The sequence below is a fragment of the Macaca thibetana genome, chromosome 5, assembly GCF_024542745.1.
Source record: "Macaca thibetana thibetana isolate TM-01 chromosome 5, ASM2454274v1, whole genome shotgun sequence".
Classification (NCBI taxonomy): domain Eukaryota; kingdom Metazoa; phylum Chordata; class Mammalia; order Primates; family Cercopithecidae; genus Macaca; species Macaca thibetana.
This window is the reverse complement of record NC_065582.1, coordinates 127,689,802-127,717,514: the sequence shown is the minus strand read 5'-3', so window position 1 is coordinate 127,717,514 and position 27,713 is coordinate 127,689,802. Positions and strand designations below refer to the sequence as shown.

At 39.8% G+C, this 27,713-nt stretch overlaps 1 protein-coding gene across 1 annotated transcript in view; it reads left to right on the top strand.

Moving 5' to 3' along the window:
- The first annotated feature begins 9,984 nt into the window (after positions 1-9,984).
- The window catches only part of CDKL2 (cyclin dependent kinase like 2), a 52,807-nt gene continuing 35,078 nt past the window's right edge, over positions 9,985-27,713 (top strand). The window contains exons 1-4 of the mRNA XM_050790810.1: positions 9,985-10,039; positions 10,169-10,457; positions 14,610-14,806; positions 26,451-26,645. Of these exons, the coding sequence (XP_050646767.1) occupies positions 14,639-14,806; positions 26,451-26,645 (363 nt within the window). The 5' untranslated portion in view covers positions 9,985-10,039; positions 10,169-10,457; positions 14,610-14,638. The remainder of the gene's footprint in view (positions 10,040-10,168; positions 10,458-14,609; positions 14,807-26,450; positions 26,646-27,713) is intronic.

The following is a 27,713-nucleotide window of genomic DNA, read 5'->3' as shown; positions in this document are numbered from 1 at the left end:
CCTGTGAATACCTGGCTCTGTGATGATGAACATCTCTTTTTCTGATTTAATCAGCCTAGAAATGTTTGAAGTCTCATCTTTTCCATTCAATACTTTGTCTCTCTCCTCCTTTATTGTCCATTTTCCCTGCCACAAGACTTGTTCATGTTATTCTAACTTCCACTGGCTCAGTTCATTCATTAGCCATTGAACTTCAAAATACCAAGCACTGTTCTAGGTACTACTAAGAAATGATTAGGCCAGGTGCGGTGGCTCACTCCTGTAATCCCAGCACTCCGGGAGGCCGAGGTGGGCAGATCACCTGAGGTCAGGAGTTTGAGACCATCCTGACCAACATCGTGAAACCCTGGTCTCTACTAAGAATACAAAAAATTAACCAGGCATGGTGGCGCATGCCTGTAATCCCAGCTACTTGGGAGGCTGAGGCAGAAGAATTGCTTGAACCTGGGAGGCGGAGGTTGCAGTGAGCCGAGATTGCGCCGTTGCACTCCAGCCTGGGCAACAAGAGTGACACTCCATCTCAAAAAAGGAAAAAAAAGAAAAATGATTAAATAAGATTCCCACTCTTAAGTTAAAAAGGCCCCTGAAGAAGCCCTATGGGGAAATTGAGTAGGTGCCTATTTAGAAGAATAGCTAGGAGTCAGACAGTAAAGAGTCTAGTTGGCCTAACAGAGGTTGGTCTTTATCCCTACCAACTGCAATGGGGAAGCTGGTGATTTTTGGCAGGTAGGTAGGTGCAGGGGGAAGGTAATTAGTGACAGGATTTCTATTTTGAAATGTCTCTTGCTACAGAGTAAACAAATTGAAGGAGTTCGATAATGATGTATTGGAGTAAACCAGGTAAAGGGATTTTGCAATATTTCAGTCAAGAGCTATTATAGCTTAGACTAGAGTGGCAGTGCTAGAAATCTAAAGTTGATGCATTTGGAATATTTGAAGGTAATATGCCCAGGTCTTGGTGAGAAAAAGGGTAGTATCAAAGAATCTCAAGTTCCTCACTTGAATAATTGGGGAAATAAAATGTGAAGGATAGGAACACAAGAGGGGGAAAAAATCTTTAAAGGAGGGACAGGAGTGCTAGAGAAATGCTTTATGGGATTTTGATGTAAGACTTGAAAAGATCAGTCTAGCTAGGAGTGTTTCTTACTTCGTACATTGTGTTTGGCTCCCTTGACTTATGCCCTTTTTATTTTGAAAATAATACATGAAATATGTGTATTTTACCACAATTAAAAACAAATACATGCTGTGCACAGTATGGAAAATACAGATGATCCAAAATAATGAGCTCTCATAATGCAGCCCATACATGGTTCCTATGAATGACTTGGCGTATGTATTTTTTTCTTCAGATATTTCTGTTTTATATAGTTCATTGTTTTAGTGAAGACCAACCATTGAACAGTGTTTACTCTTTATTTTTTATTTTTTATTTATTTTTTTGAGACGGAGTTTCGCTCTTTGTTGCCCAGGCTGGAGTGCAATGGCGTGGTCTCGGCTCACTGCACCCTCCACCTCCTGGATTCAAGTGATTCTCCTGCCTCAGCCTCCTGAGTAGCTGGGATTACAGGCATGCACCACCACGCCCGGCTAATTTTGTATTTTTAGTGGAGACGGGGTTTCTCCATGTTGGTCAGCCTGGTCTCAAACTCCCGACCTCAGGTGATCCGCCCACCTCGGCCTCTCAAAGTGTTGGGATTACAGGCGTGAGCCACCATGCCCAGCCTGAACAATGTTTATTAAGCACCTCAGTGCACTAGGACCTATTATTGATGTTAAGGATACATGAATGAATAGGCCATTGGTCTCCCAGAGAGTAGTTACTTGATAATGGAGAAGTAGTTGTAAATGTGATGTAGAACATTAAGATAATACAAAGCCTCTCAGTGGCAACTTGAGGCAGGTGTTCCCCAGTCACCCATTCTAGAGTTGACATTTAATGCAGGGACACACCACCAAAAGGACTAGCTAATGCAGTCTGTAAAACTGGAATAGCTTGGAGGGTAACTGGAAGAGGTTGGATGGAGTGAGTCAAGGAGTGGCAAAGTGGTAAGAGGTGAGGTAGAAGACAGAATTCTCTCAAGCTCGTAAGCCAGGGTAAGGAGTTTATTTGGATTTTTTTTCTACTTGCCTTAGGAAGCCATTAAAGAAGAAAGCATCAGAGTGATAAAATATGCTGTACTGAAAATAGGTGGTATAATCACAAGAATGGAAGCAGAACTGGTAAGCTGTTATAGTCTAGGACTATTACATCTGAGGGAGAAATAGCATCTGATTTAAGCAAGCTAAGTCTACTTGTTTACAGCCAAAGATATGGAGGCTTAGGATACTATAGTATGAGACAGTTTGAATGATGAATTATCAAAGTGTCGATCTGCTTTAAAGGGTGACACAGGCTGGGTGTGGCGGCTCACACCTGTAATCTTAGCACATTGGGAGGCTGAAGCAGGAAGATCACTTGAGCACAGGAATTCAAGACCAGCCTGGGAAACATGGCAAGACCTGGTCTCCACAAAAAATAAATTAACCAAGCATGTTAGCACATGCCTGTAGTCTCAGCTACTAAGGGGCTGATGTGGGAGGATCGCTTGAGCCCAGGAGGTCGAGGCTTCAGTGAGCCATGTTCACACCACTTGCACTCCAGTCCGGAAAACAGTGAAATCCTGTCTCAAAAATAAAGGGCTATAAAATCAACTTCAGAATGAGTCATTAAATTTTAGAAAAGGGATTTTAAACACCAGGAATGTAAACTTTGAATGGAATGCATTTTTATCCTGGCTTTATTTTAGAAAATTGTAAACTCAGTCTCTACCACTAGCAGGCCTAAAATTAAGGATCCCTTAATCAGGAATTATATTGAGGAAGCACAGCATTAAGTAATAAGGCAGAGTGGGGACTTGGAACAGAAGTTAATAGATGTTGAATACTGTGTCTATGAAAAAGGGAATATTTTTTGATGACCTGTCATTTTATATACATTATACCTTTTATTCTGATAATCCTCTTTAAAGGAGTTTTTTAAGAGGCGAACTAAAGCTTGGAGAAGTTAAAAACAAACAAAAAAACTGCCTGACACAGTGACGAGCTTTTTGGAATAGAAAGCAGATGTGAGACATTTCATTGGAAGGTGATTTGGAATGACTTAGAGTGGTGTTTCAAGGCAGGCACAAATAATAAAGTAACACATATATGTGAAAGATGTGAGAAGAACTTGTATATCCATTAATGAATACCGGCACTGAATATGTGCCGGAAACTTGCCTAGATGCTGGCTGGCAGTACAGCAGATGCAACCTACCTTTAGGAAATTTGTATTTTGAGGGAGAGAGGCAGCAAGCATGTCAATTTCAGTTCTGATTTGTCCTGAGCAGAATACAACTTATTTAATCCTAATGGTAATCCTATGAGAGTAGTACGATTTACAGAAGGGTTAACTCAGGCACAAAGGGTTAGCTATTTGTTCAAGACCACATGGCTAATTGGGGTAGAACTAGTACAGGAGAATAGTGACCGGAGATGGGGCTGTTCTACCCAGGATGGTAATGAAAAGAGGTATACCTAAGATTTGAAGAGAAGACGGCCTTGAGTAAATCCAGGGGTAAAGTGTTCCAAGTGAAAATTTGGAGGCCCTGTTTTTGGAAGGAGTTTGGTATCTTAAAGGGCAATAAGAAGGCCATTATGGCTCTAGTGATAATGCAGATGATATTAATAGGTAGATATTAAGAGGTAGGAAGAGCTAAATTGAGGGTGGTCTTGTATTTTGAATTTTACTCGGGATTGTAGGGATCTGAATATTGATGTGATCTGAATTAGGAAGAGCTGTCAGGTGACAGGTGATGGTAGCTTGGATAAGGGTTGTAGCAGTGGAGATGGTGGTTAGTGGTCAGTTAATGAGATATGTTTTTGAGGTAGAACCTATAAAGTTGCTTAGGGATTGGATTTTGAATGTGAGGGAGGGAAGACTCGAGGTTGACTCATAGGATTTGGGGGCACCTTGGATGGAAGGCTATGGTACTCACATAGGGAAAGAGGAGAAGTGGATTGTGGAGGGGAAATCAACAGTTCTGTTTTAGCCATGTTAAGTTTCACATGCCAATTGGATATCCAAGAAGAAATGTCAGGCAATTAAATGTGTGATTCTGGAGTTCTGAGAAGTCTGTGCTGTGAGTGGTGCAAATAGATCTTTACAGCCTTTGGATTAGATGAGATCACTTAAGAAGAGTATGTATAGAAGAGATGAGGCTGACGAATGAGACCTCAGATACTTCCAAAACTTAGGATTATAGTACAGGAGAGGAGCATACAAATAAAACAATGAGACAAAATATGATAAGTGTTGGTGTCATGGGAAGCCAAGTTTCAAGAGTTTATCAGAAGAAAAGGATAGACAGTTGTGTCAAATGCTGCTGAAAGTTCAAATAAAATAGCAAGTGAATTAGAGTGGGCTAACTGCTATAATAAATAGATCCCAAAATGTCTAATGGCTTAGATAAAATAGTTTTTTTCCCTGCTTCCTCTAAAAAGTATTAGAGTGGCAGTGAAAAGGCCAGTGGTCTGGCCCTCCTCCCATGTAGCTATTTAGAAAAACAGGTGAATGAAGGCTCTACCAACTTCAATAGGTGGCTCCAAGATTACGGAATAATCTCTACTATAGCTAACTGAAAGGGAAAAAGAGCATGGAGGATCATGAGTGCTAGATTTTTATGGGCCAGGAATGGGAATGTACACATCTCATATTCCATTGGCTTGAATTCAATCACATAGCCATTCCCAACTTCATGGTGGTTGCAAAAAATAAGCCATGCATACAGGTAAAAGAGAAATCAGCTTATTGTGAGTAGCTAGTAAGCTCCGCTACAGATGTCTTTGGCAGTATGTAGGCCATAGTGACTTTGGTAAGAACTATTTCAACGAAGTAATAAGGATGAAGCCCAAGAAAGGACTGGATTTTCAGAAATTGAACTAATGAACACCAACTTTTTCTGGAGTTTTGCTATGAGGAGGATGAACAGAGGAATGGGGTGAGGCTAGAAGGAAATGAAAAGTAAGGGAGGGTAATAAGAGGCATGTTACTAGTGCAAACAACCAGAAGGTATACTATTTTATTTATTACCATGGTTAACTAAGTAGGAAAGAATATATACTATTTTTAATATTTGAGGAATGGATTCCTATGTTCACAACCACTATGGTATAGATGCTGGTGGCTGATACAGCAAGGTGTGGTATATGTTGAACTTGGCAAAATAAGTGGCACCTTATACTTTAGGTTTTCAAATCTAGTTGTCTTCATAATCTTTTAATGTAGTAATCAAGTCATTAAACTACTAGGTTTAGCAAATGTCCTCTCATCAAAAAAACTTAAAACTTCAAAATGAGTCAGTCCATTTTCTTAATAGAATGGGGAAATGTATTCATTTTTGCATGTTCTATAATATACTGATAATGAAGAACCTTTTGTAGTCTAAAGATTTTACGGCCCTTTCATTTGGTGACTCAATTGAGGTGATGCCAAAACCTCATCAGTCAGGATCTCATGGAGCTTAAGTGAGTGACTTTTTGGGGTGACTAGTGGGGGATGGGCAAGAAAATGGCCCAAGCACATTGTTTTTTGGATGTCAAGATATGTAGAAAATGATTGTTGTGGACAGAAATTTAAGAGATGATTGCTAATGTGAGGAAGAATGGGTCTACTCTAAACTAAAATATATAAATTCATTGGAAAATATTTCTGGGCAGGCTATAATTTCTAATCCCCCTCTAGTCTATTATTTTTAAGTTGAGATACAAATTACATAAAATTCACCTTTTTCAGTGTACAATTCAGTGGTTTTTAGTATATTCACAAGGTTATACAACCATCACCACTACCTAATTCCAGAACATTTTCATCACCCCAAAAAGAAACCTCATACCTATCTGTAGTCACTTACCATTCCCATCTAACCATAGCCCCTGGTAACCACTGATGTACTTTCTGTTTCTATGGATTTGCCTAGGCTGGACACTTTGTATAATATGTGCCTTTTTGTGTCTGGCTTCTTTCCCTTGGCATAGTGTTTTCAAGATTCATCCATCATGTATCAGCACTTTCTTTTATGGTTGAGTAATATTCCATTAAGTTGAATACACCACATTTTATTCCTCAGCTGATGGACATTTGGGTTTTTTCTATATATATATATTTTTTGGCTATTAATAATGCTGTTGTGAGCATTTGTGTGTAAGTTTTTACGTGAACATGTTTTTATTTCTCTTATAATACCTGGAAGTGGAATTGCTGGGTCATATGGTCCTTAATCTATTTCACATTTATTTCACTGCTATTGCCATCTCTCGAGCTGTCCTCTCTTGACATCCACCTCATGCACTCCCATACTGTTTTCTTTAGATTTTTGGAACATTTTCACTTTCTTCAGTGAATCATGTCTTTCTGAGCCTCTTCCACTATAGTCCTACTTGGGTAGTTCATGTTAATGAACTTTTCATACTGTAACCTCAAGTTTCTTTGAACTCAATGACATTTTCCACTCAACTTCAGCTACCCAAGAACCAGCCAAATACTCCACCCTTTAGAACTGATCATCCTGTGCCAATTCCAACAACTGGAATACACAAACTGCTTTCTCTGATAACTTTTTCCTCCTATATTGCGCCTTTAAACTTATTCTTAAACTTATTCTTCATGCCTATGATGACTTCCAGACCCTCGGTGCCTCTGTTTTCAGTTTATTTATTTATTTATTTATTTATTTATTTATTTATTTATTTTTGAGACAGAGTCTTGCCCTGTCGCCCAGGCTGGAGTGCAGTGGCACAATCTCGGCTCACTGCAAGCTCCGCCTCCCGGGTTCACACCATTCTCCTGTCTCAGCCTCCCAAGTAGCTGGGACTACAGGCGTCTGCCACCACGCCTAGCTAATTTTTTTGTATTTTTAGTAGAGATGGGGTTTCACCATGTTAGCCAGAATGGTCTCAAACTCCTGACCTTGTGGTCCACCCGCCTTGGCCTCCCAAAGTGCTGGGATTACAGGTGTGAGCCACCGTGCCTGGCTTGTTTTCAGTTTATTAGCTAACTGCTGTCAAAATTTATCTTCCTATCTAGCAGGAGCCCATGGCAAGCAATTTTAGTGGTATTTTCTCCAGCATCTTTGATTCACTTTTTTTTCTCAGTGATCCTTGTTCTGAAATTCCTTAACTCCTTTGTTTAATCTTGTTGCATTATCAGTTCTCTAAAAGAGGTGGCTCTTTTAGAGAACTGATGGAATACCATCTGTTTTCTCCATTCTTTCCTTTGGGGTTGCCCAATTCTGGGCACCAGTGTCAGTTGGTTCACTGTAAATTCATGGTGTTCAGGCTCAAGTGAGCACATTTTTACTATTTTGTGTTCCTTTTATATCAAAATGACTTCGTAACTATTCTAGCGTATTTCTGCTCTCAAATCCTTAATCCTCTATCTCACCATTACCTTTTTATCCAAAAATAAAGTTCTTTTACTGAGATGACCTGGGCCCGCAGTGTATGCCCTACACTTTTCTCAGTTTTTTCCATTTTCTCTAAACCTCTTCAAGCCTAACCCCTTCTCATACAGTATTACCTACTCTTCAGTACCTCTCCTTGGTTTTTCATTAATTATTCCTTTTCTTGCCTCTTTAAGGTCTCTCTCTACTCTTTTTCCCTATAAACATTTCCCGCTTCAAAATGAAAAAATAGGTTCGGTGCGATGGGTCACGCCTGTAATCCCAGCACTTTGGGAGGCTGAGGCGGGCGGATCAACTGAGGTTAGGATTTCAAGACCAGTCGGGTCAACATGGCGAAACCCCATCTCTACTAAAAATATAAAAAAGTTAGCTGAGCATAGTGGTGGGCGCCTGTAATCCCAGTTACCTGGGAGGCTGAGACAGAAGAATGGCTTAAACCTGGGAAGCGGAGGTTGCAGTGAGCCGAGATTGTGCTGCTGCACTCCAGCCTGGGCAACAGAGCAAGACTCTGCCTCAGAAAAAGAAAGAAAGAAAGAAAAAATAGTAACACAATCCTGTTTCTACATAATACCTTCTCTATAACAATCCTGTAGATGGCCAGAATGTGTAAGTCTTTAATACCCTTTGTCCTCTACAACTGGCTTTCAAACTTAGTTCTTATTGAAATTGTTTTCTTTTTATTTATTTTTATTTTTTTGAGACAGAGTCTCACTGTGTCACCCAGGCTGGTGTGCAGTGGTGCACTTGGTTCACTGCAACCTCAGCCTCTCGGGGAATCAAGCAATTCTACCTCAGCCTCCCAAGTAGCTGAGATTACAGGCACCCACAACCATGCTCAGCTAATTTTTGTAGTTTTAGTAGAGACGGGGTTTCACCATGTTGGCCTGGCTGGTCTTGAACTCCTGACCTCAGGTGATCCGCCCACCTCAGCCTCCCAAAGTGCTGGGATTACAGGCATGAGCCACGGCATCTGGCTGAAATTGTTTTCTAAAGCATCACTTGTTTGCCAAATCCAGTATTTTCAGTCTTTATCCTTTGGTTCCCTGTGAGGTATGAACGGACCGTTTAAGCTTCTAGGCCTCTTGCATGAAGGGGCCTTAAAAGGTTATATGGTTGCATATGACTATAAAATTGCAAAAGTAAAATAGTTTTGCGCTTTTGTTTTTGAGCCTCAGGCCCAACAAAATTGAATCTACCCCCATACAAAAGAAGTTCATCAGAGTCTCTTATAGCCTATAGAGGTACCAAAATGGGACAAGGTTTCTCACAACTTGGTCACAGATAAGGATAGAGCTAATTGCTACATTAAGACTCACATCTTGAATTGACCAAATAATTCTATTCAAAGACATAACTAGACCTCAGGTCTGGTTCTCAATTATTAAGGTTCAGGAACTAGATTTGAAGCAGTTTGACCAAGGTAAAACCACTGGGAGATTAATGCAAACTAACCAAACTCACAAAAGACTATAAAAAGAATGTCTATTTCTTAATGTACAAGAAAGAATCAATACCTTAACATTAATTATTAATACCTTAATATTGACTAGGGTATATGGTAGACATTTGTCTGCTATCCAGAACACTCTATTCCCTAAATCAAAGTAGTTTAGAGACCAAAATGATCACGAAACGTTTAGTTATCATGATTGAAAGTAAAATATTACTGGCCTTATGGCCTCCTCGCTGCCTCAGATCCCCTGAAAATGGGGAAGGCTCTGTTCCTGTGTGATTTAAGCCTGTGCATGATTCTGACCTACCAGTCTTGCTCAGTCATGGATTGAGCTGCATTTTTGCATTTAAGGCAAGTTTTATGGCAAGCCCTAACTCCACCCCATTTGGCTGCCATACGCGGATGTTGTGCGTGTCCTCCAGATCCCCAGCCATCCCAGCACTTTCCCATTCCACTCATTCCCTCTCTTCCCCTTCCTCCATCTCAAAGTGTTTTCCCTCACTTTCAATGGCCAGACTGGCCTCCCCAAGGTCCCTCCTAACATCAGGTCTGTCATCACCTACCTTCTTCCACTTGCCTCGCCTACTAATCATCACCTCCTAGACTATCACCGTCATCTCCTACCTGGCTCACACTGGCCCCACCGCCCAGAACGGAAAGGAAGCTTGGAATCGCTGTCAGGCCGCGCCTTCGCGACTCAGGGGGCCTGGGCCCTCCCCTGCCCAGCGGCGTGGCTGTGAGGGAAACCGTATCGCATTTTGCATAGTCTTCGCAGTCCTACATAACCGCCACCTTTACCCTTCGCGTGGGCATCACAATCGCCTCCTTCCCCTGGCGAAGGCAGAAACGCGCCTCCTGACGAGAACCAAGGCGTGTGGGGACGCAGGGCCTCTGCGTGTCAGGGAGCAGAACCTGGGCCGAGCCCTAGGTGAAGGGGCGGGGTGGTTGGCCCTGAACCAATCATGGCTCGTGACGACACGGCTCGGCCAATCAGAACAAGGGAGGCCTGGGGCCCTCGGGGCGGTGAGGAACCGCCCCCTTCCAGCTCCGCGGCCAACGCCTTCGCCCAGGGGTAGTTGGAGCGGTGCAGGTTCCCAGACTCCAGGTACTGGGCGCCTTACGAGCTGGGAGGTGCTGCCTCTCACCCAGCTAATTGCTCTCTAGCCCTTGGCCTTCACAAGCGTTGATGCCTGCCGTGAACGCATTCTGACCTGTGCTGTATCTCTCTCCCAAGACTTTGTGCCTATGGTTGGGGACAGAGTGAGGTCGTTGCCTTGACGACGACAGCATGCGGCCGGAGGTCCTCCTAAGTGTGAGCTTGCGGCGGACGGAGGCCCACCTGCCTCCCTGCCTGCTTCGCCCTGGACTCGTGACTGCGTCCGCAGAAGAAATCACAACAGCGCTGGAATTGCTAGTTTGCTAGGCAGCATCTTTTGGACCTGCGAGCGATATGCATTTCACCTCAAATTTGTTTCCAAGTTGAAAACCTTTGGGTCTTTCTATGCGAACGGATTGAAGAAACGGTAAGTATAAGTACTTTTTAAAGCTTCTATTATCTCGTTCTTTGACCTATAAAAGATTTCAATCTGTCTTTTCTTTTTCTTTTTCTTTTTTTTTTTTTGAAACGGAGTTTCGCTCTTGTTGCCCAGGCTGGAGTGCAATGGCTTAGTCTCGGCTCACCGCAACCTCTGCCTTCTGGATTCAAGCGATTCTCCTGCCTCAGCCTCCCAAGTAGCTGGGATTACAGGCATCACCACCACGCCTGGCTAATTTTGTATTTTTAGTAGAGACAGGGTTTCTCCATGTTGGTGAGGCTGGTCTCGAACTCCCGACCTCAGGTGATCCGCTCACCTCGGCCTCCCAAAGTGCTGGGATTACAGGCGTAAGACTTCGCTCCCGCCTTTCAATCTGTCTTAAACAAAATAAAAAATTAGCATTCTCCAAATATTTTATCTAAATTGTTGGTATTAGAACCATCCAGGTTTCTTTGCCCATTGGCCAGGTTTCTTTTTCGTTTGTATTACCTTTCCATTCAAGAGTAGAAGGCATGAGAAGTTATAGTTTATGAGTAACAGTTTCAGGAAACAAGAGGCTTTGTAGGCTGTGATACGTTTAAAGTATTTGTGGACAGTGCCACTTGAAAAAGCAGGTGTGTTCAATGTGGTGTGTCCAGATGTGCAATTGGTTGGCAGAATAAACTTGAAGCAGTCAACTTGCATTAATGTTAGCTTGTGATATGCTTCAGAACACCTCAGGCATGCTTAAAGTCGTTTTTTTTTTTTTTTCACTTTATGCTTCAAATATTTAGGACACCATTTACAAAATGTTTTAAAATGATCTAGGTTATAGATTCAAGCTATTTTTGTCACTGATATGATAAACCTAAAGCCTAGTCCTTAATAAAACATACTCTCTTAATGGAAGAGAACAAAAATTAAGAAGGGATAGAATTATATGGATAATTTTTTTCAAGTACAAATATTTTATTAAAAAATAGTTAATGGAAGGCCGGGCACGGTGGCTCACGCCTGTAATCCCAGCACTTTGGGAGGCCGAGGCAGGTGGATCACGAGGTCAGGAGTTCAAGACCAGCCTGGCCAAGATGGTGAAACCCCGTCTCTACTAAAAATACAAAAAATATTAGCCGGGCATGGTGGCACGCGCCTGTAATCCCAGCTACTCCAGAGGCTGAGACAGAGAAATGCTTAAACCTGGAGGGGCAGAGGTTGCAGTGAGCCAAGACTGTGCCACTGCACTCCAGCCTGGGCGACAGAGCAAGACTCCGTCTCAAAAAAAAAAAAAAAAAGTTATTGGAAGTGAGATGGAAGGTAAATTGTCAAATGCCTGGAAAGTTAGTGTCTGGGACACTGCTCTGTAAAAGGTTTGTAGTAGAATCTACTCTGAAAACCGGTATTAAAATAATTTAAGTTCATGTTCTTTGGTATTGTTTTCATTTCCTACCCCTCAAGATCAATCTTCTGGTTCTCCACTTATATCTACATTAAAAATATGTATATTATAAAATCTCAAACTATTATATGTCAGGTGTGGAAAACGTATTGTATACGTTGGATTAGCATAGTTTGCTAGAACAAAGAGAATATTTGTTTTGTCTTTACATCCCTGTTCCAATAGAGAAACAGGAAAAACAGTTCACAATCTGAGTAAATTAATTTTAGATTGCGGTAAGTATACAATTAATACATTAGGCAAGAATTTTTTCTCTTTCCAAAATTTAATAAATGAACATTTTTATATTGTCAGGTGAAAAAAAATCAACTGTGAATGTCATTAGATATATGATTATTAAAAGACTGTTTTTTTCTCCTGAAACTTTTGGAACCACATTGGGATTCAGAGCAGCATTTTTTATTCTTATTGGAGTTATAGTTTAATAGCTTATATATACCATGGCAATGAAACCTTATAAGTTAAAATCTATCTGTATTTGGATTGAAATAATTTTTTTCTCTACCAACATTTTGTCTAATGATTGCTGGACCTTCATCAATCATTAGTAAAACAAGAAAGATTCTCTTAGAATTGGCCTTTATTCAGAAAATGTCATATAATATGAGTAAAATATTTCAAGGCCGGGCGCGGTGGCTCACACTTGTAATCCCAGCACTTTGGGAGGCCGAGGTGGGCGGATCACGAGGTCAGGAGATCGAGACCATCCTGGCTAACACGGTGAAACCCCGTCTCTACTAAAAAAATACAAAAAATTAGCCGGGCGTGGTGGCGGGCGCCTGTGGTCCCAGCCTCGGGAGGCTGAGGCAGGAGAATGACGTGAACCTGGGGGTCGGAGGTTGCAGTGAGCGGAGATCCCGACACTGCACTCCAGCCTGGGCGACAGAGCAAGACTACGTTTAAAAAAAAAAAAAAAAAAAAATTTCGAACACAAATTCAAATTATGAAGTAATTGATTATTCAACTATCAAATTATGAAGTTAATGATTAGTGAGTAATCATTAACAGGATTTTTGAAATACTTTCACGGTATTTGGTACTACTACTATTTAATTTAATTTAATTTTAAAAATCTGCTTATACACCGATGTCATTACTCTTATTTTCTAAGTTCAATGTAGTAACAGCAACATGGCGAAATCCCGTCTCTACTAAAAGTACAAAAATTAGCTGAGTGTGGTAGCGGGGCCTGTAATCCCAGCTACTGGGGAGGCAGAAGCAGGGAATCGGTTGAACCCGGGAGGCAGAGGTTGCAGTAAACCGAGATCACGCCAGTGCACGAGACTCTATTTCAAAAAAAAAAAAAAAAAGAAAAGAAAAGAAAAATATTTTATGAAAGATGCTCTGTGTTAATTTGTTATGTGATCAAGTATTTTTTTTCCAATTAAGTGGAAGGTGCGTAAGTATTTCCAACATGGATCTAAATCCAGTGTAACAAAAAAGTTGATCTTCATTAAAACAAAATTCAGGCTGGGCTCTGTGGCTCACGCCTGTAATCCCAGCACTTTGGGAGGCCAAGGTGGGTGGATCGCTTGAGGTCAGGAGTTCGAGACCAGCCTGGGCAACATGGCAAAACCCGGTCTCTATGAAAATACAAAACTTAACCGGGTGTAGTGGCTCACGCCTGTAATCCCTGCTACTCAGAGGCTGAGGCAGGAGAATTACTTGAACCCAGGAGGTGGAGGTTGCAGTGAGCCTAAATTGCACCACTGCACTCCAGCCTGGGCAACAGAGCAGGACTCCGTCTCAAAAACAAACAAATAAACAAACAAAACCCCCACCAAATTCAGTTATGCATCTTTGAGTGAAAAGGAATTGTGCTGTTTTTTTTTTTGAGACAGAGTCTCACTCTGTCGCCCAGGCTGGAGTGCAGTAGTGTGATCTTGCCTCACTGCAACCTCTACCTCCTGGGTTCAAGGGATTCTCCTGCCTCAGCCTCCCAAGTAGCTGGGATTATAGGCGTGCAGTACCATGCCTGGCTAATTTTTGTATTTTAGTAGAGACAGGGGTTCACCATGTTGGCCAGGCTGGTCTCGAACTCCTGACCTCAGGTGATCTGCCCGCCTCGGCCTTCTAAAGTGCTGGGATTACAGGCGTGAGCCACTGCACCTGGCCTGTGTATTTTGTTTATTTGTTTTGTTTTGTTTTGTTTTTGAGACAGATTCTCTCTCCATTGCTCAGGCTGGTGTGCAGTGCCATCACAGTTCGCTGCAGCCTCAACCTCCTGGGCTCAAGCAATTCTTCTGCCTCAGCCTCCCAAGTAACTGGGACCACAGGCATATACCACCACACCCAGCTAATTTAAAAATGTTTTTTGTAGAGAGAGAATCTTGCTATGTTGCCCAGGCTGGAATTGTGCTTTTTAAAGTGAGTTGTAATTGTTATGTATGATAGCTCAAGTATTGCTTTATTATAATTAAAAATATATGGAATTTCATTAACATGACATTTAGTAATTTAAAGTTAATGGCTTCAATTCCATTTGCCTTGTCTATTATGAAATGTGTGTGACCATTTTGAAAACATAGATTAATGTGTGTGACCATTTTGAAAACGTAGTTTACATATAGAAACACTAGGAAATTGTGAATTAATACAGGACAGCCATGTAATATGGAAGACAAGCAGGGAAGAATTAATTTGCTGGGAAGGTGGAGGAAATTAACATACTCAATGTTGTTAATTCTGTGTTTTGGTTTTCACAGCAAAAAGTGTCTACTGACTTTAAGTTAAAATGGAAAAATATGAAAACCTGGGATTGGTTGGAGAAGGGAGTTATGGAATGGTGGTGAAGTGTAGGAATAAAGATACTGGAAGAATTGTGGCCATAAAGAAGTTCTTAGAAAGTGACGATGACAAAATGGTTAAAAAGATTGCAATGCGAGAAATCAAGTTACTAAAGGTGAGTAAATGCATATATTGAATCGAAAAAATATGAGTAGAAATTCCTTTTTTGGCAATAAGAAGAAATACAATGATTAGATATGCAAATTCATTTATCTTGTGAATGTAAACCTGATTTTAAAAGTGCTTATTCCTTCTCTCTGTGTCTTTCTGTGTATTTATCAATCATCTATCTATGGTCTGTGTTAGCAGTCCCAAAGACCACCCCCAGATTTGATGACTTGTTAGTAGGAATATCATTAATTTTTGTTCTTTATTATTTCATTTCTTCTACTTATTTGTATGGGTTTATTTTGCAGCTCCTTTTCCTAATTTGTTGAGATAGATGCTTCTCTAATTTCCAGCCTTTTTCCCCCTCAAATATGCATTTAAGGAATACATTTTCCTATAGGAACAGCTTGGTATGTATCCTGGAAATTTTGATTGTTAACAATAGTTTCTCATTTCCGTTATATTTTTCTTAATCCCTGAGTTATTTAAAAGTATATTTCTGAATTTCCAAACATGGACATTTTCTAGGTTATTTCCTGGTTATTTATTTGTGACAGAACTGCCCTATGATCCGAGTATACACCATATAAGAATTTATTTCTTTGATTCTTGATGTTTGCTTTTTGGTTCAGAATATAGTCAACTAAAAAAAACCCTCTTGTTCTTGAAAAGTATTTCATATATGTTCATTAGTTCATGTTAAATTGTGTTGTTCAAATCTTCCAAATTCTTATTTATTTTTCTTATATGCTTGTTTTATCCAACACTGAGAATATGTTAAAATCTTCCTTTGTGATTATTGATTTTTCTGCTTTTCATTGTAGTTCAGTTAATGTTTATTTTTTTAAACAGAAACAGTATTATTAGTGTGTTATATTTAGAATTATTTTATCTTGCTGTTGAGTTAAATCTTTTGTCATTATGCAATAACCCTTTTTATTATAGTAATATTTTGTTTCGATGTTTTTATTTTTTTTGAGACGGAGTCTTACTCTGTTACCAGGCTGGAGTGCAATGGCGCTATCTCAGTTCATTACAACTTCCGCCTCCCAGGTTCAAGTGATTCCCCTGCCTCAGCCTCCTGAGTAGCTGGGACTACAGGTGTGCATCACCATGCCTAGCTTCTTTTTTTTTTGTATATTAGTAGAGACAGGGTTTCACCATGTTGACTGGGATGGGCTTGAACTCCTGACCTCATGATCTACCCGCCTCAGCCTCCCAAAGTGCTGGGATTACAGGCATGAGCCACCATACCCGGCTGTTTCGTTTTGTTTTTTTGAGACAGGGTCTTACTCTGTCCTCCAGGCTGGAGTGCAATAGCATCATCATGGCTCACTGCAGCCTTGAACTCCTGTGCTCAAGCAATCCTACACCTGTCTCCCAAGTAGCGGGGATTGCAGGTGTGTGCTGCTATGCCTGGCTAATTTTTTTATTTTTAGTAGAGATAAGGTCTCACTATATTGCTCAGGCTGGTCTCAAACTCCTGAGCTAAAGTAATCCTCCTACCTCGGCCTTTCAATGTTGGGATTATAGGTGTGAGCCACCACACCTGGCCAGTATTTTGTTTTAAGATCTAATTTATTTGAAATTAATGAGTACATACATTAGTTTAATTTTTGTTAGTGTTTCCATAGTAAATCTTTTCCATATTTTTACTTCTAATTTTTCTGAATGCTTTTTTTTGTTTGTTTCTTTTGAGATGGAGTTTCACACTTGTTGCCTAGGCTGGAGTGCAGTGGCGCGATCTTGGCTTACTGCAACCTCTGCCTCCTGGGTTCAAGCGATTCTCCTGCCTCAACCTCCTAAGTAGCTGGTATTATAGGCACCCCCCACCATGCCTGGCTAATTTTTGTATTTTTAGTTGAGATGGGGTTTCACCATGTTGGCCAGGCTGGTCTCAAACTCCTGACCTCAGGTGATCCGCCAGCCTCAGCCTTCCAAAGTGCTGAGATTACAGGTGTGAGTCACCACGCCTGGCCCCCTAATTTTTCTGAATTTTTGTTTAGATGTATCTCTTGTGAAAACTGTATAGTTACATTTTGCTTTTTTCCTGTTTGACAATATTTGCCTTTTAGTTGGAGCATTTATTCCATTTACTTGTAATATAATAGCTGATGTATTTTGAATATATATATCTACCACCTTAATATGTGCTATTTGTATTACCAATTCTCTATGTCTTTTACTTTTGTTACTTTGGATTGATTATATTTATCATTCCTAATTATCTAATACTTGTTCTTGATCTTAATAATGGTGTTTGACACAGTCAAATCTTATGACTTTTCCCTTATGGCTATCAGTTGTCCCAGAAACATTTATTGAAAATACCATCTTTTTCTCCACTGTTCTGAATATTCCTTTTGCCACATGTTCTCCTATATAGGTAAGATTTTATTCTGTCCCATTGGTCTATTTGTTTAAGCTTGCACCAGTAGCCCACAATCATGTTTATTCTAGTTAGTAGGTTTTTTTTTTTTTTTTTTTGAGACAGGGTCTTGCTCCATCACCTAGGCTGCAGTGCAGTGGCGTGATCTTGACTCACTGCTATCTCTGCCTCACAGGCTCAAGTGATTCTCCCACTTCAGCCCTCTGAGTAGCTGGGCCTACAGGCGTGTGCCACCATGGTTGGCTAATTTTTGTATTTTTTTGGGTAAAGATAGGGTTTTGCCATGTTGCCCATGCTAGTCTTGAGCTGCTTGGCTCAAGCAATCCACCCTCCTCAGCCTTCCAAAGTGCTGGGATTACAGGTATGAGCCACTGCACCTGGCCTAGTTTGTAAGTTTTTATATCTGGTAGAATAAATCCCTTCTGTTTTGTCCTTCTTCTATAAGACTATCTTCCCTATTTTTGTCTGTTTGCATTTCCATATACAAATTATAAATTTTAGAATCAATTTACCAATGTTCATAAAAACTCTAGGAATTTAATTGAAGTTATGTAGATCAATTTGTGGAGAATTGATGTGTTTACAATATTGCATCCAGTTCATGAACATTGTATAACCCTTTTGTTTCTTGGTCTTCTTGTCTTTTTTTTTTTTTGAGATGGAGTCTTGCTCTGTCACCCAGGCTCGAGTGTAGTAGTATGATCTCATCTCACTGCAACCTTTACCCACTGGGTTCAAGCAATTCTCCTGCCTCAGCCTCCTGAATAGCTGGGATTACAGGTGCCCACTGCCACACCTGGCTAATTTTTGTATTTTAGTAGAGGCAGGGTTTCACCATGTTGGCCAGGCTGCTCTCAAACTCCTGACCTTGTGATCCACCCACTTCGACCTCCCAAAATGTTGGGATTACAGGCATGAGCCACCAGGCCTGGCCAGTCTTCTTGTCTTAACATATACTTTGTCATTAGTATGTTTGCACTTTTGATCATTATTTATATGATATATACTTTTTAATCCTTTCTCCTGTTAACCTTCTGTGTCTTTAGATGTAAAGCATATCTCTTATAAGCAGATACAGTTGTTTCTTTTGTTTTATTCAGTTTGATAGTCTTTGTATTTTACTTGGAGTGTTTAGTCTATTTATATTTAATATAAAACTTACATATTTGGATTTATACTTATCTTCCTAGTTGCCTTCCATATTTCTAGGTTTTTTTCTTTTTAAACATTATTTTGTTAAACATTATTTTGCTAGTATTTTAGAAATTATTCTAGATATTGTAATATACGAACCTGACTTACTGATACTCAAACAGGTACTTTTACAGTGCAAAAATCTTAGCAATTTTAACTTCAGTTACCCCCTCCTTTCTTCCCTCCACCCATCAGATATATGTGTTATTGCTACTATGTAATATTGTTAAATTCTATATATAGTTAAATCCCTTTTAAAATTGTTCACAGTCAGCAGTTATTAAGATATACCTAATATTACCCTTTCTATTACTCTTTAATCTTTCCTGCATTTCTGAGTTTCCATCTGGGTTCATTTTCCTTATGCTTAAAGCACTTCCTTTATTTTCTTTAAAGCAAATCTGATGATAAGAAGTTCTATTCATTTTTGTTAGTATATATTCTACTTTGTGTTTAAAAGACTGTTTCAAGCTAGTTGTGGTAGCATGGGCCTATAGTCTTTGCTATTCAGAGGGCTGAGGTGGAAGGATCACTGGAGCCCTGGAGTTTGAGACTGTGGTGTGCTATGATCATGTCTGTGAATAGCCACTGCACTCCAGCCTGGGCACGGTAGTGAGATCTCATCGCTTAAGAAAAAAAAGAAAAAAAGGCTATTTTCTCAGGATGTAGCATTCAGCGTTGTCAGTTAATTACATTCAGTATGTTCAAGATAGAATTCTACTATTCTGCTGGCTCCCATTGCTTGTATTGAAAAATCAGACATCAGTCTTATTGTGTTCTTCAATAACCATTTTCTTCTAGATACTTTTAAGGTTTTATTTTTGTTTTTCAGGAGTTTACAATAATATGCCTAGGTATGGGTTTTTTGTTGTTGTTGTTGTTGTTGTTTTTTTGTCTGTTAATTTTATGGCTCTTGCTTCTATCAAATAATGTAATTTGTTATTTTTAAAAATGCTCAGGCTGGGCGTGGTGGCTCATGCCTGTAATCTCAGCACTTTGGGAGGTCAAGGTGGGTGGATCGCTTGTCAGGAGTTCGAGACCAGCCTGGCCAACGTGGTGAAACCCTTTCCCTACTAAAAATACAGCTGGGCGTGGTGGCGTGCGCCTGTAGTCCCAGCTACTCAGGAGGCTGAGGCAGGAGAATCTCTTGAACCTGGGAGGCAGAGGTTGAAGTGAACCAAGATCGTGCCACTGCACTCTGCCTGGGCAACAGAGTAAGACTCCATCTCAAATAAATAAATAAATAAATAAATAAATGCTCAGCTATAATTGTTGCTTCACATACTGCCACTGTCCCATTCTTTCTCTCTTCTCCATTTAAGAATTCAGCTTTATATACTAAGCTTCATATCAGCTACTACTGATAGCTTGAGGAGTTTTAGGGCTAACCCAAATGAAAAGATTTCACCAGCACTGAACTCCTTCTTTTCACTTTCATGGGCCCTGAACGTCAGTCACTGCTACCTTAGGCCTGCAACATGGTGAAAAGTGCTACTGATCCTCTTAGTCTTCCCTCTAAAGTGGCATATGTTTCTTGGGTTAAACAAAATTTGGCCTTAATTGCCTGGCTAACCTTTCTGGGTTTCTGTCTTCCTAGCCCAGGTATTTTTTACTATATTATCTTTTTCATTCTTCCAAGTAGTTGTGTTATACATTTTGTCCAGCTTTTCTACTTGTATTCAGTTGGAGAATTGTTACAAATTACCTAGTCTACTGTTACTGTCAACAAAAGTAATTATACTTTTCCATCCTAGAAATTTTATTTGGGTCCATATCTGTTATGTTACTTTTTATGGTTTTAAGTTCCCTCCGTTTTTTGAGGTTGGCTTTCTTTTTTAAAGAGTCCATATCTGATAACTACAATATCTGAAGTCATTCTGTATCTGTTTCAATTGCTGATATTTTCTGGTATATCTTACTTATGGTGTCTTATTTCATTGTATGCCTGCATATCTTCAATTTTGTGCTGAATCTTATCTTTGAAATACTATTATCTTTGTTGTTGTTATTATTATTATTATTATTATTATTTTTGAGACAGAGTCTTGCTCTGTCGCCCAGGCTGGAGTGCAGTGGCTGGATCTCAGCTCACTGCAAGCTCTGCCGCCCAGGTTTACGCCATTCTCCTGCCTCAGCCTCCTGAGTAGCTGGGACTACAGGCGCCCGCCACCACACCCGGCTAGTTTTTTGTATTTTTTAGTAGAGACGGGGTTTCACCATGTTAGCCAGGATGGTCTCGATCTCCTGACCTCGTGATCTGCCCGTCTCGGCCTCCCAAAGTGCTGGGATTACAGGCTTGAGCCACCACGCCCAGCCTGTTATTATTTTTTAGATAGGATCTTGCTCTGTCACCCAGATTGGAGTGCAGTGGTGCAATTATGGCTCACTTCAGCCTCAATCTTCCAGACTCAAGCAGTCCTCCTGCCTCGGCCTCCCAAGTAGCTTTGGAGCTTGGACTACAGGCATGTGCCACCATGCCCAGCTAATTTTTTTTATTTTTTGTGGAGACAGGGTCTCAGTATGTTACCCAGACTAGTCTCAAACTACTGAGCTCAAGCAATTTTTCCACCTCAACCTCCCCAAATGCTAGAATCATAGGTGGGAGCCACCTGTCCTGAAAGATTTTTTAAAAATAATTTGAGGCTAAGGTAAAATTATTTTTCTCCAGAGACAATTTTTATTTCATTCTTCCATGTTTGTGAGCACTGTGCCAGTAAACAATTTATTGTCTCTCAACTCCAAATCACTCCTTTTTTTACCTGCTTTGTGATATTAGAGCTGGACTCTGTAAACATTTCTCTTTTTTTGCCAGCTGGTTTGATTTTAGATTTTGTCAACAGATAGGGGGCATGGAAAGACACTGTCGGTCCTTAGCAAGAGGAAGAGGCTTTTCTTCCAGCTTCTAGTGTGCTTTTTTTTTTTTAAATACAGCTGTGAGCCCATCACCATGTGGGAGGTCTGTTAGCTCACTTCAGCATCTTTCAAGGACCAGTTCTGGCCTACTTGGCACATTCTGGTGAGTTACTCTACCAACTGCTGGCTACTCTACAAACCATCTCTGGCCTGTGTGCTCTGGTGAATTTTTTCACTATTGGTAATCTTTACATTTTTGTGGCTGCTGGGCCATTTCCAAAGAGGACTAAATGTCTGGTGGTTATTGGGGGCTCTTTTAGATTTTTAGTTCCATGTTGTGCACTATGCACTTTCCTTCAGCCCTAAAAATGGGGCTTCCTGTATTTGCTACTTTAAACATATCCCTTACAGTCTTCTTTTACCCCCTTTAGTTATTAACTACCCTTTGTAATGAACAAGTATTTACATTAAAATTTTCCCAGTTCTGATTTCTGTCTGATACAAGCACACTGCCAGCCCAGAACCTCCTTAGTAAGTTCAAAGTTCTTGCTTACAGTCTCTTTTTATCTTGTGTTTCTCATTATCCTTTAGAATTGAATATTGTTTTTGAAATTTTATTTGTAGAAATATTTTGAGGCTAAGATTTCCTTTATCCAGAGGCAATATTCATTTGCTTCTGACAGGTACATGGAGATGCTCCCAGTCCAGTATGTGAATCCAGATTCAAGGCTTTTAGTTCCTTGAATGTGTTGTTAAGTCTAGCGATGATGCCTCGTTTATTTCTGCTCATTTTCACTCTGGAGGATGTAGCTTTTTGGGTCCTAGCTTTAATTGGAGGCGGTTTCTCAGCTATCCCACCTTTGGAAGGCTTTTGGACTTTGACTTTTCCCTTTTAGCCCTGTGGAGCCACAAAAATCAAAGCTCATTTCTACATTTGTTACTTCATGTCAAAATTAGCTTTGAGTCCTGAGGTTAACTCTCTGGATTCTCCTGTTCTCAATTTTAGCCCAGTAATCCTCACTGTCGTTTTAGCCTTTTATATGTTGAAGAAGATTTTTTGAAAATCAATCCAACTTTTAAAGAGTTTTCAATGGCTGGTTGCAGTGGCTCACGTCTGTAATCCCAGCACTTTGGGAGGCCAAGGTGGGTGGATCACCTAAGGTCGGGAGTTCGAGACCAGCCTGACCAACAGGGAGAAACCCTGTCTCTACCGAAAATACAAAATTAGCCGGCATGGTGGCGCATGTCTGTAATCCCAGCTACTCGGGAGGCTGAGGCGGGGGAATCACTTGAACCTGGCAGGCGGAGGAGGTTGCGGTGAGCCGAGATCGCATCATTGCACTCCAGCCTGGGCAATAAGAGCAAAACTCCATCTCAAAAAAAAAAAAAAAAAAAAAGAATTTTCAACTGGAGGGCTGGTCTGAGTTATTCAGTCTGCCATTACGAAAGAAGGTAACCATCTGCCATTAAAAAGACAAGCACAAAGACAGAGAACCTGTGGAGCTGATAGTCTGTGCTTTTTTTTTTTTTTTTTTTTTTGAGACAGAGTCTCGCTCTGTTGCCCAGGCTGGAGTGCAGTGGCACGATCTTGGCTCACTGCTACCTCTACCTCCCGGGTTCAAGCGATTCTCATGCCTCAGCCTCCTGAGTAGCTGGGACTATAGGCACCCGCCACCATGCCTGGCTAATTTTTGTATTTTTAGTAGAGACAGAGATTCACCATTTTGGCAAGGCTGATCTCGAACTCCTGATCTCGTGATCCGTCCGCCTCGGCATCCCAAAGTGCTGGGGTTACAGGCATGAGCCACCACGCCCAGCGGATAGTCTGTGCTTTAATTATGATTGCAGGGTTGGAGATAGTGTGGAAATCTTTGCAAGAAGGACTTGACATAGAGTAGAGAGAGAAATTATCTGGTGCTATAGTGTGAATTTTTTATAGAGTAAAAAGTTTTAGTGTAATGTTTTCTTCTATTAGAAATGTGCCAAAACAGCCCAATGGAACAACTGACATTCTAGTATCATTTAGATGTCTTAATTTGATAAAATAGAATTTGCCAGAATTTATAGTTCCATTAGGATATGAAATTTGTGGGTTTGGGGCATTTTTTGTCAGTTTCTTTGTTTAGTTTTTTGGTTTTTTTGAGAAGATGTTTTAATCATGCCTCATAAGTTATTGCTGTGTGACCTTGGACAAGTTCCTTAACCTCTGCGTGAGTTAGTTGCTTCAGCTATAAAGCAGGATAATAATTGTACCTATTTTATAAGGCTTTTGTGCTTAGAATAGTACCTGCAACATAGTAAGCATTGTGTATTAGTTATTATTATGTATAATATCGTATTCTTCTATAACTTTTATTTTTTTCTTAGCAACACTTCTTTTACATTGTAAAATGTCTGTTTTAAGGGAAGGCAGGGTAGAAGTTTTTTTTTTAACTTTTAAGTTCAGGGGTACATGTGCAGGATGTATGGATTTGTTACATAGGTAAACATGTGTCATGGGAGTTTGTTGTACAGATTATTTCATCACCTAGATATTCAGCCTGGTATCCATTAGGCTAATGATTAGGTGATGATGGTACCTAGTTTTTTTAATTTGTTGAGCACACAATTCTTGATGACTTGGAGCTCTTTCCAAATGGACTAGACTACCAAGTAGTTCAAAAGTATTTGTTTCAGATTATTAATAATGGAATTGGATTTTGTCACAGTCACAATGTAAGTCTTGGGTTTAAAGAATTATTTGTCAGTCATTGACTATCCAGATTTTTCCTGGTCCTTTCCCTTCTCCCACCCTTTGCCCTCCGGTAGGCCCCAGTGTGTGTTGTCCCCCTCTATGTGCCCTCATCATTTGGCTCCCACTTATAAGTGACAACATGTGGTATTTGGTTTTCTGTTCCTGTTAGTTTGCTGAGGATAATGGCTTCCAACTCCATCCATGTCCCTGCAAAGGACATGACCTCATTCTTTTTTATGGCTGCATAATATTCCATGATGTATATGTATAACTCTTTTAAAAATATTTTTCTATATGATCTCTGAATTCCTTTTTTTTTTTTTTTTGAGATGGAGTCTTACTCTGTCACCCAGGCTGGAGTGCAGTGGTGCGATCTCGGCTCACTGCAACCTCCGCTTCCTGGGTTCAAGTGATTCACCTGCCTCAACCTCCTTAGAAGCTGTGATTACTTCATTGATATCACTTCATTACTTCATGGTGGTAGACAGGCATGCCACCACGCCTAATTTTTTTGTATTTTTGGTAGAGATGGGGTTTTGCCATGTTGGCCAGGCTGGTCTTGAACTCCTGACCTCAGGTGATCCACCTGCCTCAGCATCCCAAAGTGCTGGGATTACAGCCATGAGCCACTGTGCCTGGCCCCTGAATTCCTTATATTATGTTTATATTTATATTGGATGTGTTTCCTTGGTAACCTTTTTTTATTTTTTAATTTTTTAAGAGACAGAGTCTCACTCTGTCACCCAGGCTGGAATGCAGTGGCATGATCATAGCTTATTGCAGCCTCCAATTCCTGGCCTCAAGCTATTGATTACAGGCATGAGCTACCATGCCTAGCTGTATTGCTTACCTTAATAACTATAGTGTTAAATAACATAGTTACTTCTTTGTAAAGTAATTATTATATTTCTAGTTCCTTTTCTCTCCCACTCACCTACCATCTGATTTCAGAAAATATCTTATTTACTTTAGTGTTTTGTTTTTTCATTTTCTTTCAAGATAAGGTCTTGCTGTGTTGCTCAGGCTGAAGTGTAGTGGCATGATCATAGCTCACCACACTCATTGCAGCCTCCAACTCCTGAGTTCAAGTGATTCTCCCACATTAGCCTCCCGAGTAGCTGGGACTAGAGGTGTGCCCAACCATACCAGCCTAAGTTTTAAAGTTTTTTGTAGAGATGGGGTCTCGCTATGCACAGGCTGGTCTCAAATTCCTGGCCTCAAGCAATTCTCTTGCTTTGTCCTCCCAAGTCACTGGGATTACAGGTGCAAGCCACTGCACCTGGTGTATATATACACTTTTATCTTGTTAACATCTTCTATATCATTTGTGCATTGTTGCATTTAAAATGTTCACTTTCTATTTTGTAACCATGATGCCCACATTTGTATAAGATTTGGTCCTGCCTTAAATAGATTCAATGCTCATGTTGTCTTTTATCTGAATGACAATTTGGTTGAGTATAACGTTCCTGGATTATACTTGGATTTTCTTGAGGATTTTGAGAGCTGTATTCTGTATTCCATTGATTTCTTTCCCTTTAAAGGTGGCAACATTTTTTTCTGGTGAGTGTTAATCTACCATTTGTGTTTCTTTCTCCCTTCTTCCTCATTTCTTACATCTTTGAATAGATCCTTGATTGGTTCTTTTTAGATTGTTTCTTATAATAAAGTCTGAGTCTTTGGAGGACTATTTGTAGGAGGTTCTGGGGAAAGGCCATGACTTTGTTCCAGGCTAGCAGGAATTTACCATAATTCACAATGGTGTTCCTTATCACATATGCCTGAGTGTGGGATTTAATTATATTAGGTTTAATTTCTCTAAAACTTGCAGTTACAGGTTTGTTCGTAATGAATTGTTTTGCCTTCTACTCTGCCTCACTGAGAGACTGTTTCCAGCAAATGTGTTTCTGTGTGATTCCTTATCCAGCCCTTCCCCACTGCTGTTTCTTGGTGCCATTCAGTTCTAGGGATGTTTTCACTGCTGTCTATGAGCCTTATTTCCATTATACATACATACATATATATATAGTTTTCCATTATATTAAAGGAGGACTTTTTTGTCTTTTCAGGGTACGTCACTGGCTTCAGAGAACTCTTACGCTGCCAGTTTTGTAGCCACAGATGATCTTTTGGTGTCTTCCTATACTTCTGTTTGACCTTTATTACATTTAGTAGTCCCATCTCATTTGTTATGAGTAGGAGGTCATAGATTCCTGTTAGTTTAATCAAAGATGGAGTTACACTTCTTTTTCTTATTAGCTTGATTTTGTTCTCTGAGAGGAGAAAGGAGCAATATAGTCTCTCAATTGTAGTTTAAAAACCAGAATATGCTTTTACAATTTATACTGTATATGCATTTTATTTATGTTTTTATTATGCTGAGATCTATTTTAAATAATTAATTGCTAATAATTTGATCTTAGTTTATATAAACTATTTTGCATTTTAAAATAACAGCTATTTTGCATTTTTTAATAACAGCAACTGAGGCATGAAAACTTGGTGAATCTCTTGGAAGTGTGTAAGAAAAAAAAACGATGGTACCTAGTCTTTGAATTTGTTGACCACACAATTCTTGACGACTTGGAGCTCTTTCCAAATGGACTAGACTACCAAGTAGTTCAAAAGTATTTGTTTCAGATTATTAATGGAATTGGATTTTGTCACAGTCACAATGTAAGTATTGGGTTTAAATAATTTGCTTTATCACATATTTATTCATTAATTAATCCTTTAATCTGTCTTATTGATTTATGCATTTGAAAATAAGTTTCAGAAAGTCAGTATACTTTAACACTAAATACTTCATCTGTGCATCTTATTAATTGGAGTTAAATATTTGTTTTCTGGGTTTTTTTGTTTGTTTGTTTTGTTTTTTTCCGAGATGGAGTCTTGCTCTTTTGCCCAGGCTGTAGCTCAGTGGCAAGATCTCAGCTCACTGCAACTTCTGCCCCCCAGGTTCAAGTGATTCTCCTGCCTCAGCCTCTCAAGTAGCTGGGATTACAGGCATGTACCACCACGCCCGGCTAATTTTTGTATTCTTAGTAGAGATGGGGTTTCACCATGTTGTCCAGGCTGGTCTCAAAACTCCCAACCTCAGGTGATCCACCTGCCTTGGCCTCCTAAAGTGCTGGAATTACAGGCGTGAGCCACTGTGCCTGTCCCTGTTTTCTGTTCTTTTTTAAAGTAATATTTACTAAGTGAAATGCACAAATTTTAAGTGATGAATCTTGAGAAATGTATAGACCCAAGGGTCTGTGTGTTTGTTAGTTTGTGTTCTCTTGCCTAATTACAAAGTGTGAATATATGAAAATTTCTATCCTTACCCTGTAGTCTATCACAATAATTTTATATACTTTGAGTATCATATAAAAGCACCTCCAAGAAGAATGACACCTATAAAGTATAAATGAATAGCTCAACACATAGATTTTGCCAGTTTTACAAAATATTTTAAATGACATTTTTTTGTGTGGTTATAAAAGTAATAAATATTAATGGTAGAAAAACTTAAAACTAAAGATAATTATAAAAGAAAGAAAAAATCATTTTACGTACCTGCCACCTAAATTGATATATTTCTTTTCGGTTATTAGTATTATTCACTGTCTTTAATTTTTTAACTGTCTTTTATTGTGTAGTTTCGTTATGTTATTCAGTTATAGTGTGAAGTCTACATATATAAAAAAATTGCTTAGTAGAGGCAGATACCTAGTTTCCACTGGAAAACACACTGCCCTTTTT